The sequence below is a fragment of the Idiotropiscis lumnitzeri genome, chromosome 8 (assembly GCF_059441095.1).
Source record: "Idiotropiscis lumnitzeri isolate Australia: NSW breed Sydney's pygmy pipehorse chromosome 8, RoL_Ilum_1.0, whole genome shotgun sequence".
Classification (NCBI taxonomy): Eukaryota; Metazoa; Chordata; class Actinopteri; order Syngnathiformes; family Syngnathidae; genus Idiotropiscis; species Idiotropiscis lumnitzeri.
Genome location: NC_142398.1, coordinates 23,661,421 through 23,678,551, shown reverse-complemented (window position 1 = coordinate 23,678,551; position 17,131 = coordinate 23,661,421). Strand labels below are relative to the sequence as shown.

The 17,131-nt window shown below is 50.0% G+C and overlaps 3 protein-coding genes across 4 annotated transcripts; 2 read left to right on the top strand and 1 right to left on the bottom strand.

Annotated features, from left to right (window-relative positions):
- Nucleotides 1-1,290: 1,290 nt before the first annotated feature.
- On the top strand, nucleotides 1,291-3,916 carry LOC148332932 (protein PET117 homolog, mitochondrial-like). The gene is made up of 2 exons (XM_088302393.1): nucleotides 1,291-1,414; nucleotides 3,770-3,916. Exons 1-2 carry the CDS (start codon nucleotides 1,319-1,321, stop codon nucleotides 3,896-3,898), a joined length of 225 nt encoding a protein of 74 aa, XP_088158519.1. The 5' UTR covers nucleotides 1,291-1,318; the 3' UTR covers nucleotides 3,899-3,916.
- On the top strand, nucleotides 3,911-8,640 carry LOC148332931 (cysteine-rich protein 2-binding protein-like). Of its 2 annotated transcripts, none has more exons than XM_088302389.1 (10): nucleotides 3,911-4,151; nucleotides 4,655-4,776; nucleotides 4,840-4,961; nucleotides 5,036-5,208; nucleotides 5,303-5,746; nucleotides 5,807-6,339; nucleotides 6,411-6,544; nucleotides 7,551-7,726; nucleotides 7,788-7,978; nucleotides 8,416-8,640. In XM_088302389.1, the coding sequence occupies exons 1-10, from the start codon at nucleotides 3,911-3,913 to the stop codon at nucleotides 8,587-8,589; spliced, it is 2,310 nt and encodes a 769-aa protein (XP_088158515.1). In that variant the 3' UTR covers nucleotides 8,590-8,640. The 2 variants fall into 2 exon arrangements, with proteins under 2 accessions (XP_088158515.1, XP_088158514.1); XM_088302388.1 differs by having other exon boundaries at nucleotides 7,539-7,726.
- Nucleotides 8,641-9,349: 709 nt separating this feature from the next.
- LOC148332930 (double zinc ribbon and ankyrin repeat-containing protein 1-like) lies at nucleotides 9,350-15,530 on the bottom strand. Its single transcript, XM_088303416.1, has 18 exons — nucleotides 15,237-15,530; nucleotides 14,895-15,027; nucleotides 14,403-14,472; nucleotides 14,277-14,334; nucleotides 13,804-13,880; nucleotides 13,673-13,731; nucleotides 12,729-12,834; nucleotides 12,553-12,654; nucleotides 12,088-12,213; nucleotides 11,048-11,122; nucleotides 10,844-10,964; nucleotides 10,677-10,780; nucleotides 10,537-10,614; nucleotides 10,422-10,473; nucleotides 10,312-10,343; nucleotides 10,149-10,217; nucleotides 9,945-10,072; nucleotides 9,350-9,517 (listed from the first exon to the last, which is right to left on the bottom strand). The coding sequence occupies exons 1-18, from the start codon at nucleotides 15,343-15,345 to the stop codon at nucleotides 9,439-9,441; spliced, it is 1,578 nt and encodes a 525-aa protein (XP_088159542.1). The 5' UTR covers nucleotides 15,346-15,530; the 3' UTR covers nucleotides 9,350-9,438.
- Nucleotides 15,531-17,131: the final 1,601 nt, after the last annotated feature.

Here is a 17,131-nt window from a genome sequence, read left to right as displayed (position 1 = left end):
GAAGTATATTTAATTCAAAGACTGTTCTAATAGCTTTCTTGGATACGAATACGATCTAAACGGAGACATCTTTGCAGACATTTATTTTCGAAACATTTCTTAAAACTGCCTACAAGCGCCACACTCCAGCAGGTTGGTTTGCAAGGCCCAGTGGTAACTTAAACAGTGTTTTGCTCAGAGACGTGCTAAAGACAGCGAATATGGCACAATATTTGCAAAGTAGGCAAATTATTTTTGAAGTAAATCAAACTGAGTTAACTGAGTTAAAATATTTAACTGAGTTAAATTTTTTGGGATTAATCACCTGAGTTAATGCTTTAATTTTGACAGCTTTAATATATATATATATATATATATATATAGATAGATAGATAGATGTCTACTTGTTTTCCGCAAATGAGATTAGCTTGCATTTTCGATTTGATAAATTAGTTTTGGAGAAAACAATACTAAACAAAGGAGTTGAAAAACACCGAGTGGTAATGAGCAATGTGGCCGCGCTCCCTCCATGTCTTGGCGGGAGTCACGCCAGGTAGCGATCATAATTCAAAGTCATAGGAAATATGTCACTAATAAACGTATGCGGACGTCAGTGTTGGGCAAGTTACTCCCAAAATGCAATATATTACATATTAAAAATACACCTTTGAATCCGTGGAGTGCCAAATGCCAGCATCAACTTCCTGTTTCACTCACAATTTATCCACTTTTAACAACATTGAAGTATGAGCTATTGGCATATATTTTTTTCCCAATCCTAACCTTTTAAAACGAAGAAAATTTAAAACAATTACTGACTGGCTTCTGATTTCAAAACATAACGTAAGGTGATCGTACATTTAGATGGGTTCACTCACTGAAGGAAACTAGAACTATAATGTGGCCCATCCATAAAAATGAGTTTGTTTTTTAAATTTATTTTGATTTTTTTTCTTGATTTTGTTGTTCAACTGTGCAATTCTCGTAGACAATACGTGCAAACTGCGCCTTGATTGTTTGTTTATGGTTATTCTGAAAGGAATCATGAAAAAAAAGACACGCGCTTCCGCCATGTTTGATGACGCATTTCTAATATCGTGGCGCAAGTTGATGACGTTCCGGGTACAGTCCCTGCAGGGTGAGGGTAGGACGCAAAAGGAGACACTTGCTCCTTCGAGGCGAACGCGCAATTGAAAGGCACTAGAGTGGTAACGTGTCGAGTTGGGATTGGGCCGCAGAAGCGGAAGCAGAAAGTAGGAAACTGGAAGTCGGAAGCGGGTAGTCAAGCCGCCGCCAGAGTGCGGTAGCGATTAGCATTCACGAGGCTAATGCTAACGTGATGTCGACGACCTCGAAAGCGGTTCTGGGACTTTCTGTGCTTGTAACTGTGAGCACCGTGGTTGCGGTCCACCTCAAGCAGGCCTGGGACAGACAGGTGAGTCCAAGTCAAGTGTATTTGGCAAGGCGACCTGCCGAAACGAGCTCGCAACGAGTGGAGGAGAGGTAAGTTTAGGTGAGGTGAGGTGTGCGGGTCAAAGGGAGGTCGGGAAGAAGGCTTGGATTTGGATCGAACTAAGGGGGCGGTACTTTTGCGAAACAAAAAGACTCCGTGGCCAGACGGTTGTGGATAAATTGTTGTTGCCACTAGAGCTGGGCAGTCCGTCCCCGGAGGCGGAACGGTCCGGCCGAATGCCCATTATTTGGGGTGGGGGGTGGCTAATTCTAAAGAAGGGTTTGATTAACAAAGACCGGAGGTTGATTTTATTCCGGCTCACAAATCGGCCCTCCTGCGTATGATGAACCTAGAAGAGAAATGACAAATGTGGCCTCTGAAGGCGAGGTACAGCAGCGTGCATTCAAACGTGTCTGGATTTCCTCATTGTGACATTGGGGGGGGGGGCAATACCGCAATCACAAGAACACCAACTGTGCGTACTTACTTGCATTGGGCACGTTCGAGGAGAAGAAAAAATAATTTTTCTGAATAAGCTCTGAGGGTTGAGGGCGGGGGGCTGACGTGGCTCAAGTGGCTCTGGTTTCCACTGCCAAATACGATTCCGGAAGATCTGTAGCGCCAAACTTCTCAAATTAGGAACCGTTTACGTTACTGCCAAAACCTGACGAAGACCGGCGACATTGCGGCTCTTCTCGCCCGCTCAGTTGCAATTTTGCTCACATCGCTATTTCAGGTATCAAATTTGGCACGGTCGGACTCCAAATTTCTTTGTACCGTGACCATGTTTTGATTCGTTTCCAATTCACGCCGACATTATTTCTCGAGCGCATTCCGCAACAGGTGGAGCTGTTACAAAACGCTTTCCATCGAATTTAGTGGCAAATTAGAACACAAATATTTAAGTGACCTGGCCAATTCGGTTCCTGAACTGTTGCTTCGGGTAGCGAGTTAAATTTTTCTTGATAAGTCGTCTTCAAACTCATTTTGATTCTTCTTTGGCTTTTCAATCCGCTTGGTCTGTTTTCTGCTTTTTACGTCTTCATTGTGAATTTGCTGTTGCGCGACGACCTTTTTTGCATCCCGCCGCGATCGCCTTCAAGCACTTTGGAAATTCACTCGAGCGTCAGTCGTTTCAACGCTGCCGATCAGAAATTGGACAGAATAGACGATTTGATCCATGCCGTTGACCAAAATAGGATTGCAAAACACATGCTTTACATCTGACCGACGACGACATCGACAGGTCAGTTAACATCACAGTTGAGCTAGCTAACGCGAATGCTGGGTTGGGACCCGTCAAAATGTGATTGTGAACATTTAGGTCAAGCAATATGGATCACTTTATCACGTGATTGGTTCTTTTCTCAGTTCATTTGAGCTGAGCGGTGCGCAAGCCGTCAATCTTTGCAAACGACTAATCAGCAGCCAGCATTAGATGGAGGCGGGATTTTACTCAACCTACCGCCACGCTCTTGGCGTTCACGGAGGAACGACGCCATTTCCCGTCGGTGAACGATTGAGTGAGTCGACGCGCTGCATTTCCCGTTCGTGCATGACAGCTCCAGCCGGTCGCTGAATCTTTTGAACGACTCTTTTTGTGGAGCTAACTCGAATGTTTCAATTGACTTCATGTAGTGTCATGTCATCTTCATTAACAACAAGCGCAAGTGTTGTGCACTCGCCGAGTCGCTTCGAATCATCGCAGCATGTTGTGGGCCTAAATCGGATTCAAGTCAGAATTCTTGCGTGACAACCGATTGATTATGCTGCCATTCGATACCAGTCTTATTGCTCGTTTCACATTTTCCAACAATGGTGAACACTCGAAGCATTTCGTACTTCACTTAATGCGGACGGATGAAAGTCCGTCGGTCTTTGTGACGTTTCTTTTGTCCGGCGGTCGAACGTGGCGTGCCGATGCCGAACGCTCGCTCGGCTCTACAAATGGGTTGCGTGCTGCCATCTGCTGGAGGAAAGTGTTTATTTTGCTTTTTGAAAAATCGTGAACTTTCACATCAATTTATTGAATCTTGGCACGTAAAATCACTGGTGGGGTGAACTTATTGACTGATATTTTTATTTAATTTTTTGCAAGCCGTCAATTGAGGAGAGAGAAAAAAGATTTGGCGAGGTTGTTTGCTTCACGGATGATCGTTTTGATGAAACCGCAAGCAACATACGCGAGGATTGAAAGTTAATGATGACGCGGACGAGGTCAAAGTTTCGTTTCATCCAAGATGGCTCGGTCAACTTCAGCTAGAGCGGTTCGCTTGATGGTTTAGCTCGCCAAATGCTTTGTGTTGCTGTTGTAAGACGGGCGGCGTGTGTGCGCAGCGTCTCCACGAAGGTGTCCTGCGAGATTTGGAGCGTGTTGAGCGCAAGAAGGAGAACGTGCGGCGGCTGGAGGACAACAGAAAGTTGAGCGCTCAGCTGGAAGAGGAGCGTCGGCAGGCGGTGCGCTGAGGCGGCGAGGTCATGGACGGCGGCGGCGAGGACGAGGCGGCGTGCACCTCGGCCTCGGAGGGCCTGGAGGAGGGCGAGGTGGAGGGCGAGACGCTTCTGATCGTGGAGTCGGAGGATCAGGGCTCGCTGGACCTGTCGCATGACCACAGCGGCGACTCCCTCGCCAGCGAGCCGGGCGCCGACGCAGACGCCGTCTGGTCCTGCAACCGCTTGGCCTTTTACTGTGAGCGATGCCACAAGTGGATCCCCGCAGGTACGCCTTTTCTTCTGTTTCTCTCTCGTCTGCTTCGAGCGCTTCCACAAATACGATAGTCGCGTCCATTGAAATTCGCAATTTGCCCCGCTTTGCGCTTGGCATGAAAAACGCGCTTTTGCGCTTGGCGCCGCTTTCGTTAGTCACGTGTGAGCAACGGCGAACCAAAACTTGCTTCGGTCGCCTCAGCGCAAGTCTTTGAAAAAGTTGACGGACGAAAAGGTGGCGCGGACGTTAGCCGGCGTGGCCTCAAAGTCGCCGGCGGGATGGCAATAACCAACCCGCTCAAGAGGACGCACGCCGTGCTTTGGGTGAGCGACGAAAGCACGTCAACTCGCAAAACCATTGTTTGGACTCGCGCATATTTTCAATTGTAGTTTATTTCGATTGGCTCCAAAATATTTCAATCTCCACGGATGCGTCTTTCGTCTGACTTTTCAGCCCTCCAAATGCGATTGCGGCTTTTAAACAAAACATTGACCCACGCGCGTTTGTCACATTAGCTCATCTCCACGGCAACCAGCCCAGCTACCTGAAGGGCGACAACTTCTTCAAGTTTGTGTGCCGCGACTGCTCCGAAGACGGCAGGGAGACCTTCGAGAGGATGCGCCTCACCTGGCAGCAGGTCGCGCCTCCCGTCACGTGATCGCCGGCTGCGCCCCAGCTCACGAGGTTTTGTGTGCGGCAGGTGGTCATGCTGGCCATGTATAATCTGTCTCTGGAGGGAAGCGGACGCCAAGGCTACTTCCGCTGGAAGGAGGACATCTGCGCCTTCATCGGCCGTCACTGGAACTTCCTCCTGGGATCCAGGTGGCTTCCGGTCGTGGCACGCGGCTGCCGCATCTCGCGGCGCGTCTGCTGACGTAATTCTGCCACCCCGACAGGAAAAAGACATCCACCTGGTGGAGCACGGTGGCGGGTTGTCTGTCAGTCGGCAGTCCTGCTTTCTTCCGCTCGGGGGCGCAGGAGTTCAGCGAACCAGGATGGTGGAAGCTGGTCCACAACCGACCTCCGACCCTGCGCAGCCCTGCTCACAAGGCGGCCGCCAAGGCTAAAGGTGAGCTGCCATCGGCTGCGTTTTCACCTCCGTTTTCCAACTGACGGCGTTCCCTTTTTTTGTTGTCGTTGTTTTTTTTGGTGGCGGGCGCAAGTGTACAAAACGGCGGCGGAGCCCACCATCGCTGTGGAAGGTCTGCGTAAGCGAGGAGGCGGTGTCGGCAGGAGCCCGGTGGAGACGGCCATGCAGCTGAAGGAGAAACGCTCGCGGACGCAGGAGGCCAAAGACATCCGGCGGGCTCAGAAGGAAGCGAGTTTGTCCGATCGCGCCGCCGCTTCCACGCCTGTCAAAGTGGCCGCTGGCCGCGGCGCCGGGGGGGGGCGGCGGCATTTACCGGATGCCTTCCTGGAGAAAGGCGAGGTGGTGGACTTCTCTTCCATCAGCTCTTCGGACAGGACGCCGCTGACCAGCCCGTCGCCGTCGCCCTCGCCTGACTTCTCTGCGCCCGGTACACCGGCCTCCCACTCGGCCACGCCCAGCCTGCTGTCGGAGGCCGACCTCATCCCGGACGCCATGCCGCCCCAGGCTCTCTTTCATGGTAAGTGGACGGCCGCTCCAGACGCGCCCGCCACCGCTTGGGTGACGCGTCTTTTTCCAGACGACGAGGAGATGGAGGCGGACGCTGCCATCGACCCCGGGATGGAGTACGCGCCTCCGCCTGCTGCTGCCTTTGTCTGCAAGAAAGTCCGCCTGGCGCCGCCTCACATCAAGCGGGAGGCGGACAGCGAGGACGACGACGGGCGCCGGGGCGACGTGGAAGAAGCGGCGGGGCCGCAGCTCTCTGCCGCTCTCGAAGGCTCGGAGCGGCGCAGGTCGGTCGGCTGCGACAAAAGACGCGGGAGCCCTCCCGTTCCTCGCCACGCCCTCATTGGCCCGTATGGCGAGCGGATGCTGCGGCGCCGCCTGGACGCGTGCCCTCTGGCGCTGGCCGTCACGCCGCAAGCCCGCCGCCTCCGCCGCAAGCTGCTGGTGCGCCAGGTCAAGCGGCAGCAAGGACTCCCTCTGCTGGACATCGACCGTGCGCTCAGTTTGGTGGGCGGCGTCTACGGCGCGCTGGCGGCGGGCCGGGAGACGGGTGACGGGCGGCGCGGCGCCAGCAGCCAGAATGTGCGGGTCTTGGACCGCTTCCAGGTAAAGCCGCGTGACGGCAAGCCGCAGCCGCCGCAGTTTGCCTAAGCGCGGCTTGCCACTCTTCTCCGCAGGCGAAAGGTTCGGCACTTGGCGGCTCGCCCTCGCCTCGGCTTTCTTTCGGATGCCGCCTGACGGGAGCCGACGGCGCTTCGGAGCAAAGCATCAAGAGCCCGTACACGTCCCGCCTCCTCAAACCTTACATCAGGTAAAAACCAAGATCAGGTCAGTTTGGATTGGCTGAACGCAGGGCGGCGCTTCCGATAGCGACGCTATATTCCATTTTGAATTTCCCGACGTTTTAGATTTAGATGATCGTTGACCATGGCGTTGTTTTCACGCCGCTCAGTGGAACTGAAACGCTTCCATCGCTCGAACTGTGGACAGAAAAATATCAAGCGGCTTCCGTCCAAAAAGTCACCGTGGAGGACAAAAAGGACGGCGGACGTCAGCATCGAACGATGATTTCATTTGGAGATATTTGCGTTGTTTCCGCAGCAACCATTCATATATTCAATTGCGAATTCCAAATCTATTTGATACGGTGATATGTGAAGCGATGCGATTGGTCGCCTGGACAGGACCTGACGCCCTTTCTGTGAGCATTTAAGAATCAAGCAAATAGGAACACAAGAGAGATGTGACTGGAAACTATTCAAAGAAAGAAAATGGTGTCAATGTTAATTGTTTGGTCAAAATTTATTTGTCAACAACAAAATATCCGCAATGTTCCTGAGAGATTATGCAGGGTCTTGATGAAAACACGCAGCAGAAAAAGAGAAATACAAAAAACAAAACGCTTCTAAAAGTTCAGAGTTGCTCGCCTGGCTTGTCAGTCACTGTTGTTGTGCATTTTGTCCACTGGAGGGCGCACTGACAAGCACTTAAGGTTTTATTGCACTTCTGGAGGCTAAAAAAAAACGCCATAATTTTAGCAGCGTTTTGCTTCGCTGCTTTTCGCGGGGAACAGACGGAATGTTGCAAAATATCTGTCGACATCTCACGCTCAAAAGTGCTTGCTTTGATTTTTTTTTCCCGATTTTTTTTTTTTTTTTTTTTTTTTTTTTTTTGGGGTATGGCGTACACACAACCTCTTTGTGAAACATTTCCACTTGGTGGTGCGATGAGTCACTTAAGCTTGTCGAGTTTTGTAAGTCCATTCAACAAAAAACGAAAGGAACGCTTTGTCGCTCACGTGTGAGCTTCTCCGCCAGGCGCGACTATGAGAGCCGTCCCCTGAAGATGCGTCTGCTGGCCGAGATCCGAGCGCACGCCCACCGCAAGGAAACCGACTGGACCCCGGAGGCCGACGCCCCCCTCGACTACTGCTACGTGCGGCCCAATCACATCCCCTCAGTCAACGCCATGTGCGGCCACAGCTTCTGGCCAGGTAAAGCGCCACCGATCCACCCCCACATGTTCGTCGGTGACTTTTGCGCCCCCAAACTCAGGAGTGGATCTGTCGGAGTGCCTGCAGTACCCTGACTTCAGCGTGGTGGCGCTCTACAAGAAGGTGGTGGTGGGCTTTGGTTTCATGGTACCTGACGTCAAGTACAACGAAGCATACGTCTCCTTCCTGCTGGTCCATCCCGAGTGGCGGCGGGCGGGCATCGGAACCTTCATGATCTACCACCTCATACAGGTGAGGCGCTGTCAAGGGAAAAGCATGTCGCAAGTTTACACAAGAATTTGCCGTTTGCGGACCGAAATCGCCCTTTGCGTTTTTTTGTGGGGGCTCTTGTGCGCCACCCTCACGAAGCAGACCACACTAACCGGCGCCAGACTGATTTTTAAAAAAAATAAAAAAATATTCCCGCAAGGATTTTCTTTCGAGGCTGTATGAATGCTATGGCACTAAGCTAGCTTGCGCCGTAGCGGCACAGACTTTATTTGGACTATATGCAAGTCCGTGCACGGCAGAGCAGCAGCAACGAGGTTCCCATTAACTACCTTAAGCAAGTATAAGTGTGTTGTTGATGTAATGTTCTAAACTTCCCGTCTTTAACTTGAGCTTGTACATCACCAAAATTGCGGAAGTGGCTCGCTAGTTGCAAATGTGTGTTTCGTTTGTCGTTTCAGACGTGCATGGGCAAGGACGTGACACTGCACGTGTCCGCCAGCAATCCCGCCATGTTGCTCTACCAGAAGTTCGGCTTCCAGGCCGAGGAGTACATTCTGGACTTTTACGACAAGTATTACGCCCTGGACAGCGCCGAGTGTCGACACGCCTTCTTCCTGCGATTGCGACGCTGACCCGCCCCCTTCCACGTCCCGTCATGTGAGCCAATAAAAAGTCAAACTTTTCTTTCTTTTTCTCCGCTCGTGTGTCCGTCACATGACATGAGAGCGTTTGATGGTGTTGAGCCCGCCGTCAGCCCCGCCCGTCTCAGCCATCAGTGACCTCATGTCAGCGCATCCGCCGACGGCCGCCACATCGCAGGCCGTCAGGCCGTCGGCGTTCCGCAGCCGGGTGGCGGCGTTGCAGCTGAAAGAGAAAAAAGCCAAATGGCAGCGATGACATCATCGCTGCAATTGCACGCATTCTTCAATGACGCTCGTTGAACAAACTTTTCATACTTGAAATAATGACGCGATTTCAAATCGATGTCGCCGATTCAGTGAGACTCAACGATCGGTCGCTCGCTCTCTAGGACCCTTTACGAGCAAAAAATTTGGGACGTCTTGCCGCATAGTGTGACAATCTCCTACATCCTTCTTCCGTATGGACCAATAGGAAGTCAGTTCCCACCCACTTAAGACGAGGCGCACACATCCAAACAATGGAAAATTGTCAACTCATGCTCTGTTTGCTAGCTGCAAAGCTAGCCGCTGATGAGCAGATGTGACGTCATCAAACACTGCGACGTGACAGACAGCTACTTGTCCCGCCTCTGCGCCGGACAGGATGTTGACGATTGGGTGGCGTCCGCTTGGTCCAAGACGCGCAACGAGATTATCGCAACTGTCGTGAACCACAAAGAGTCGTGTCATTTACTTTCATACGTAAGCGTTCGTGCACGCTTTGGTGCTTTGGAAGGAAAGTAGCAGTGAGCAAGTTGAAGCGTCATGCAGCACGAAAGCATCTTCGGCTAAATGGCGGCGCTACCTGAGGAGAACATGCGCACAGCCAAGCCCTTCAGGTCCTTGTGCGGCAGCTTCGTGCAGTGCCGTGTTCTTCATCCTGACGGAGGGGGGGGGGTAACAGGACATGCATGTTAAAATAAATGCACAATAGAATTATCTGTTATCATTACAAATACTTTTGTGATAAAAATTTCAATATCGTTACTTTTATTTTCGATGCATCTTTCAAGCCGTGGAAATAAATTTAAAATCAATTTTCAATTAATCGTTACATTCCTACCGAGTGACACGGCACCTTAATTGAACTGCTGTCACGTGGCACATTGATAAATATACCGTAGCTACAAAGAATTTGACCCCAATGGTATACATTTAGGCTGAATAAAACGGGTCTGAGTGTTGACCCTTGAGGTTAATCAGATTCCAAACTTTCAAGTTTGCAACCTGTTCAACAGTATCTTTGATCAAACGTCTCAAACGCTGCCGTGAATCTCAATACGACGAGCATGACGACAGCGTCTTACGGGCCAGATTGTCGGTCGACGTTGGCCCCGCGTTGCAGTAGAAGCGGCAGGACGGCGTGATGCCCGTTGATGGTGGCGATTGCCGCTGCGGAACGGCCGCAGCCGCCGCGGCAGTCTGGGTCCGCCCCCTGCAGGACAAGGACGGATAGCCGTTGGTGGGCGGCGTGAGCTGGGGGAGGCGTCTGATTGGCCGACAGCCCTCACCTGATCCAGGAGCTGCTGGACGACACCCACGCGACCGCGACCGGTACCCGGGCCCAATTCCTGGAGCAGCTGGCATCACCAGAAATGAGAGAAAGCGGGAGTGGCCTGACACTAGCCAAACGCTAATACGAAAGGTGTGTTTGAGAATATGTACAAGTCTCACCATGTCACCACCGCTTGCTTTGCTTCCACCACCTGCCAGCACACAAAAATGAGAGCATTTGGTCCATGCTAACGTCACGCTGACATCAAATCGCTAACAAGATCACCGGCCTTGGCGCGTCTTCACCGCAGCCACCATCTCGTGCACGGCTTCACCGGCAACCTGACGGCAAAGAAAAGAAAAGCCAAGCATGCTGCAGCTTGCCGTGGAAGCAGCGTCACTCACTTTCTGTCGGACGTCCGCGGCGAAGCCGACCGTCAGGCTGACCTCTCGAGCGTCTTCTTGAAGTACAGCGGAGGTCATCTGAGGAGACAGGAAGTGATGACACACGCACTGGCGCGGCGCGGAGGATCACTGGGTCGTACCCGGCCGAGGCGAGGCTCTCCCAGCAGAGTCCTGAAGGGAGCGTCGTTCTGGGCAAAACTCCTCAGGTGAGCGCACACGTGATCCAGCTGTTTCCGCCAGTAACCTGATGGACACGCCATGACTTCATCAACCTCGTTAGCATGTGTGGGCGTGGCTTCAGTCTGACCTCTTCCCGGGCTGACGGCAGTGAGCGGCGGCTGGGGACGTCTGGACTCCCGCTGCGCCGTGGCCGAGGTGCGAAGTGGTCCTGACGTCAGCGCGTGACGCTGTGCGTCGGGGGGGCCGGCCTGCGGACGCGCACACGCGTTATCTCGGTGGCTGTCGGGATGCGCTTCCCCCTACAGGCCTGGAGGCGTTTCCACCGTCTTACGTGGGAAGTTGTTGAGGTGACATCCACGAAGAAGGGGGGGTGGGGGCTTGTCCCGCGGCTCGCTGCACGCTTGCACTACACGCGCAACAACAAACAAGAACGTCGTCGTTGTCGTTTGAAAGTTTTCGCCATCCTTTGTTTTGAATTGCTTTTCAAATGCACTAAACTTCATTCACAACACGTTTATTTTGTTCAGATGTATTTTTTCAAATGCTTCATTTTAGATTTTGACTTTTTATTCTCAATGATATAAAGTCGGTCACTATTGCCTAAAGGACGATCGTGGAGTTGCAATGATCGCGAATCATAAAGACACATTCTGGCTGCCAGGATGGCCGAGTGGTCTAAGGCGCCGCGTTCAGGACCCAGTCTCCCCAGGAGGCCTGGGTTCGAATCTCGAATTTCCCCATTGTGGGACTAATAAAGGGAATATTATTATTATTATTATTATTATTATTTAAAAAAAAAAAAAAAATAGTTTCAATGAGTAGGCTTCAGTCCCTCATTACAACCGCAAGCCTTTAACTTGCCTTTTTCTGTGGCCGAGGCTGCCAAAGTGGGCAAAGACAAAAACATGCTTCCATGTTCACAAAAAAAAAAAAAGTGCTGGTGTTTAAATATTTTGCATGTGCCATCCGGAGACGATTATCTCGGTGTGGTCGCTTGTGACAAACGAAAAAAAACAACAACTTTGGCCTCCTTTTTGCAGCCCTCGCATGCTTTGCTTTCATTTCATTGGGAGGGGGGAAATCGGCAAACAACACAACACACACAAGCATATGCAAAGGTGAGTGGGATGTGAGGGAGGAAGATTGCAGTCCACCTGCAGAGGGCGACACCACCTACATTCTGCACATGTGCCATAATCGCGCAAGGGGGGGAGGAAGGTTGGCGGTGGCAAGATGGCCGCCCCAGGGGCTTAATTTCCCGCTACATCAAAGTTCATCTCGGAGACGGCCATTTTGAAAGAAGTGACATTGAAAAGTAGGAACGAATTCGGTGGCGATGCTCGATGTGTGTGCGTGTCCGCTTCCGCACACCTTTGTGCCACACCAGTCGCAGTAGCGAGCGTCGCCCCGGTTCAGACGTCGGCATGTGGCGCAGGACAAGTTTGTTTCATATGAGCACTCCTGGACACAAGGGGCGCTGTCCACTTTCAACGCTGTCTGCGATGCCGCAACCAAAAACACGCACGCACATCCAAATTTGAACACACGAACACACACATGCATCACTCGCCTACATTTTGTTGACATGCAACTTGTGTAGAGTGCGTCTTCAAGTCGGTGTGCGTGTGTTTTACCGCGCGTTGGCGGGTGTCACACGTCAAACCGTTTTAACAGGTCAGTTGTGTTTCGTCGTGCACAACACGCACAAAACTTGAGCCTGAACCACAACATCAATTAAGTACGAGCGTGTGTGTGCGTGTACATTAGTATGTGTTAAAGTGTACTTGTTTTTCTGTACGTACATTTGTCTGTGCACATGTTTGTGTGCGCGTGTACCTGCAGGTCGGGGTGGAGTTTGTGCTGTCTGGAGGCGCGGCCTCCGGAAGACACGTGAGTGTTGACTGGAACTTGGGTATGGCACCACACGCAACACGCTTGCTAACGTGTGGACACAAAGGCACCTGAGTATGACGTCTCATCATCTTCTGCCGGCGGGCGTTTGGCTGCAGTACCTGTCCTCCGTCTATAGGGGGCTTCGCGTGAGGTGGCGAAGGAGGCAGCAAAGTGCCGCACCTCATACAGTTGTCCCATGGACGCAGCGATAAACATTGCACGCACCTACACACACGCACGCACACACACGAGCGTGCGTACGTGTTGTACATATTATGCGTGGACATCAACTGTATCTAATCACCATTCCTGACGCGCACTTTGCCAAAACACACGTCTGATTGTGTGTTGTTTTGAAGAAAAATGACTGTAAAGAGATTGTATTGAAGAATCAAAGACAGCTATTAGAACACATAGTAAATAATTAGGGACATTTTTGTAATGAATTATTCATGTCATGTCATCATCCACACTGCTTATCGTCATGTGAGGGTGCTGGAGCCGATCCCAGCTGACTACGGGTGAAAGGCGCACCACATCCTGAACAGGTCGCCAGCCCGTCACAGAGCAAACGTAGACACCGTCACAGAGTGGGAACCGAACCCACGCTGCCCGCACACAAATCAGGCGGATGTACCACTACACCATCAGTGACGCCATGAATTAGTAAAGAAAGTAGTATTCGAAGTATTAATCAAGAAAGACGCCAATGCGTCACACCAAGCAATACTTTACTAGTCAAGTTGTACACTGGATTTTGTAATTAGTTGTAAAAAAATGGAATCACTTCACTGCACTGGTATCCACGTATGTATGTGAATGTATTTGGGTGCCAGAGACTCTCCGCACTTTGCTTTGCAGTTTTTCACTGCACTGCGCTGTAGCTCTGCATGATTGTAGAACAGAATATGAATGTTTGCATTGCAAAGGCTGCAGCCATCCAAATAGGAAAGTAGTACAGCAATTGGTGCTGGAAACAAGCTTGAAGAGATCCTTCTCAAACGCGAGACAAGCTTAGTATGTTGGGGAGGAAATGCGTTTAGCCTGGATTCTTGCATCCTACCTTGGGAAGCGCGCGTGCGTGCCTGGCGTGGCGCTCGGATGCCTCGGCACACCTGCGCTCTGACACACGGAAGGCACTTGCAAATAAAAGGCGGCAACTCATCACACGTTAGCACACGTTTGTTTGTTTACCTCCCAACTCGAGCGTGTGGAAATGCCGGCGGGCGGAGCCTCACAGGGACGCGATAGGCTGCCCGTCACCTTTGACCCTGACAACAAATAAGAACAAAAGAGCCTTTCGTACGATGGGCGAGAAAGTGATGGTCACGCAGCCGAGAAACACTCCCGTTGTCGTGACGACGGGGCATCAATGTCATTGATCCAGCCCGGTTCTTCATAAACAATAATTCCCCCCCACTCTATCGCGCTTCACACGTGGCTTGGTGGTGTGAGTACGTGTCATTCCAGCGCTTACTCGATTTGTTCCACCCCCCCGTTTATTTTGGGTGTCATTCCGCTGTCCTACTAGATGGCACTAAATCATTTCCTCCAAATCTCATTAACAACTGTGTTCAGAATTGTCAGCAGACTGAGAGCTAGCCACTTAGCATTAGCGACGGCGTCCATTTCAGTTCGTTGCAGAAAAGCTTGTTGAAAATCTCAACCTTGAGGCCAACGTGAAGTCGCGACGTCATCATGCAAACCTTCGCCGTGACTCGCCTGCTGTAAGGCAACAACACAGGACGATTGAGTGATCGATTGAGTGATTGGTTGACCGATTGATTGATTACCTGTTGCAAAGGCTCTGCCTCCCGGACGATGAAGTCTTTGGTGACAGTGGCGCTCTCGCGGCCGTCGCTGCTGACAGGAAATGATGCGAGCTGTCAACTTTGGTTAAATGTTCTCGTTTTGGATGTTATTCAACTTGCAAGCCACTTTTGCTTTTGCTTATCCACATCAAATTTGGCAGGCCTGTTTATGATGAGCGCACCCACATAAAAATTGGAGAAGCCCACACCAAAAGTCACCAATTTGGTGCCCCTCCGAATTTTCTGAAACAATTCGACCCTCCACACCAATTTGAGCAACAGAAAATGTGCCTTGTCAACGATGTGTAGACCCACAAAAAAAACAAGTCTGAAGAAGGTCTATAAGAGACTGTAAGGTGAGTCTGATAAGTAGATGGAGGTGGTGCAAGTGAAGAGGAAGAGTCAAAGACGGAGCGCACACAAAGTAAAACAATTGGTCGTCTTCAAGCGACAGCGAGTGTGACGTCACGCTACCTGCTGGCGGCCGTCGCTCGGACGCACACTCGGCCAGCGGGAAGCAGCAGAGGCGAAAGGTAGCGTTGCCCGCCGCCGCCTCCTGCAGGTTTGGAGCCGTCCAACGTGTAGAAAAGAGCCGCGTCGCTTGTGTCTGCACGCACACGCGCGCACACACACGCGCACACACACACGTTAAGCCGGGACAGTGATATCATGACGGCAATAGAAAGTAATCGTTTCAGCCCCAGAGTCAACTTCAACATCTGCTGCAGACAAAACACACACACACATATATATATATATATATATTTATTTTTTTTTTTGGGGGGGGGGCGTCTGCATAATTCCTTCATCACATACCCGACTGGATGCAAACAAGCGTGCTGGTGTCAATGTGCTTCTTTGTCGTGGCTTTGTTCCATTGCATGATGGCAAAAATGCGCGGTGCCGCCACTGCTCCCGCTGTCATGGTCGCGTCTGAGCTGTCAATCAAAACACGATGGTATGATGAGAAAGTCAAAAGTTTGCACAACAGTCCATGAAAATGGAAAAAAAAGGTGCTGTAATCCAGTTCAATGATTCAAAGTTGTTTTTCTTTAAATGACCAAAATTTTCGCAAGTCAAGCTTGGGCTACTTGATCACTGACGTGTGTGTGTGTGTGTGAGGGGTGTGTGTGTGAGGGGGGGGTAGTGTGTGTGTGTTTGTCTGTCACCACAGCAACGGTTGCCATGCACACGTTTCTGGCATGCACGTGTGTATCCATGACGGACTCTGGCGGCTGAAGCCAGTGAGCAGCCTTGTCACGTTGCCAACTTGTGTTGGCTTTTGGCTGAAAATAAAATTCATTTATTTATTTATTTTTTTATTATAATTTTTATGCCAGGAATGATGCAAGATACTGAATAAGAATAATTTACTTATTACTTACTCACTTACTACACTTACTACTTTTTGCGGCTTTTTTTCTTGCAAAGACCAAAGTTATTTTAATGAACCAAAACCGCATTTTAAGCGGTTAATTGGGACGGCACCTCCACGAAAAGTGAAAAACCACAGTCGAGGTTGACTTTTAGTGATCATTATTATTTTTATTTTTTATTTTGGGGGGCACAAATGTAACTTTAAAAACGTAAACGTTCAATTAAATAGCAAACTGCAGGCTGTGAGAAGAATTTGATTACAAACCCGCAAGGGGACGATGACAATGGAACGTCAGCTAATAACGTGAGTCAAGTTTTAATGCTTAGCCTAAAATTAGTTTCAGTTCATCTTTCAAAGTTGGCAACTTGGCAATCAGGGCATCCCATGCAGCTTTATTTATGTAGGATGCATACATGCATCGAACTTAAGAAGCAGTATCATGCACCGCATTTATTGTAATTCAAAGTCTGTCGACTGATAAACTCTACCAAATGTTTTTAGATAATATGTTGGTTGTTTTTTTTTGTTGTTTTTTTTTACTATAGAATAGTTACCATTGTGGTTTTTTAATATTGCACACAAGTAAAACACCAAATTCTTTAAAAAAAACAATACCAAAACTAGATGTTTTTAAAACAACTCAAACTAATGTAACCCAAAAGTGCTGCAGAAGGCCTCTGCGCATTTCTAAGGTTTGCGTTGCATTGTTGTGGGTGCGTCGTGGAGCGGAAAGAAACACCTGGGGCGTCATCGTGGTTGTGGCTGAGACGGTTGTGCTTCCATCCCCTTTTCCCAATAAAATAGAAATAAATACAAGATTGCCACAAGATGGACGACTCCACACAGATGCAGGCAACATTACCACGTGTAAATTTGTATTGTATGTCCCAACATGGGCAAAAAATACAGAAATGCTTCACTACTTAAATAACAAAACGGTGAAGTGACAACAGCCTGTGGCAGCCTGGCACTAATAAAAAGTAATAAAGCCGCAATGAAAACTAACTACATTTTAAAAACGGAAACAGAATAAAAACTATCAAAAATTTAAATGACGTAAAAAGGCCATTTCGCTTAGCGATTGGCAACGTATGATGGCCGCCAGTGGCTTCACTTTTCATTACGGCGAGGCGGTGGCGTTGCACGCTGGTGGCCGCGCGAATAGAGGAGCCGTCGTCTTCGATAGAACAACAAAAATCTCATATTGGAAAACAATATGATATCCACGTAGTCCAGATGATCATGTGATCTTGTTATTCGGTCTGAAAATGTTACAAATGGCGCAGTTGCGATCAGGCAACGTTTTGGTCGTCCCCTTATCCGTGTTGCATTT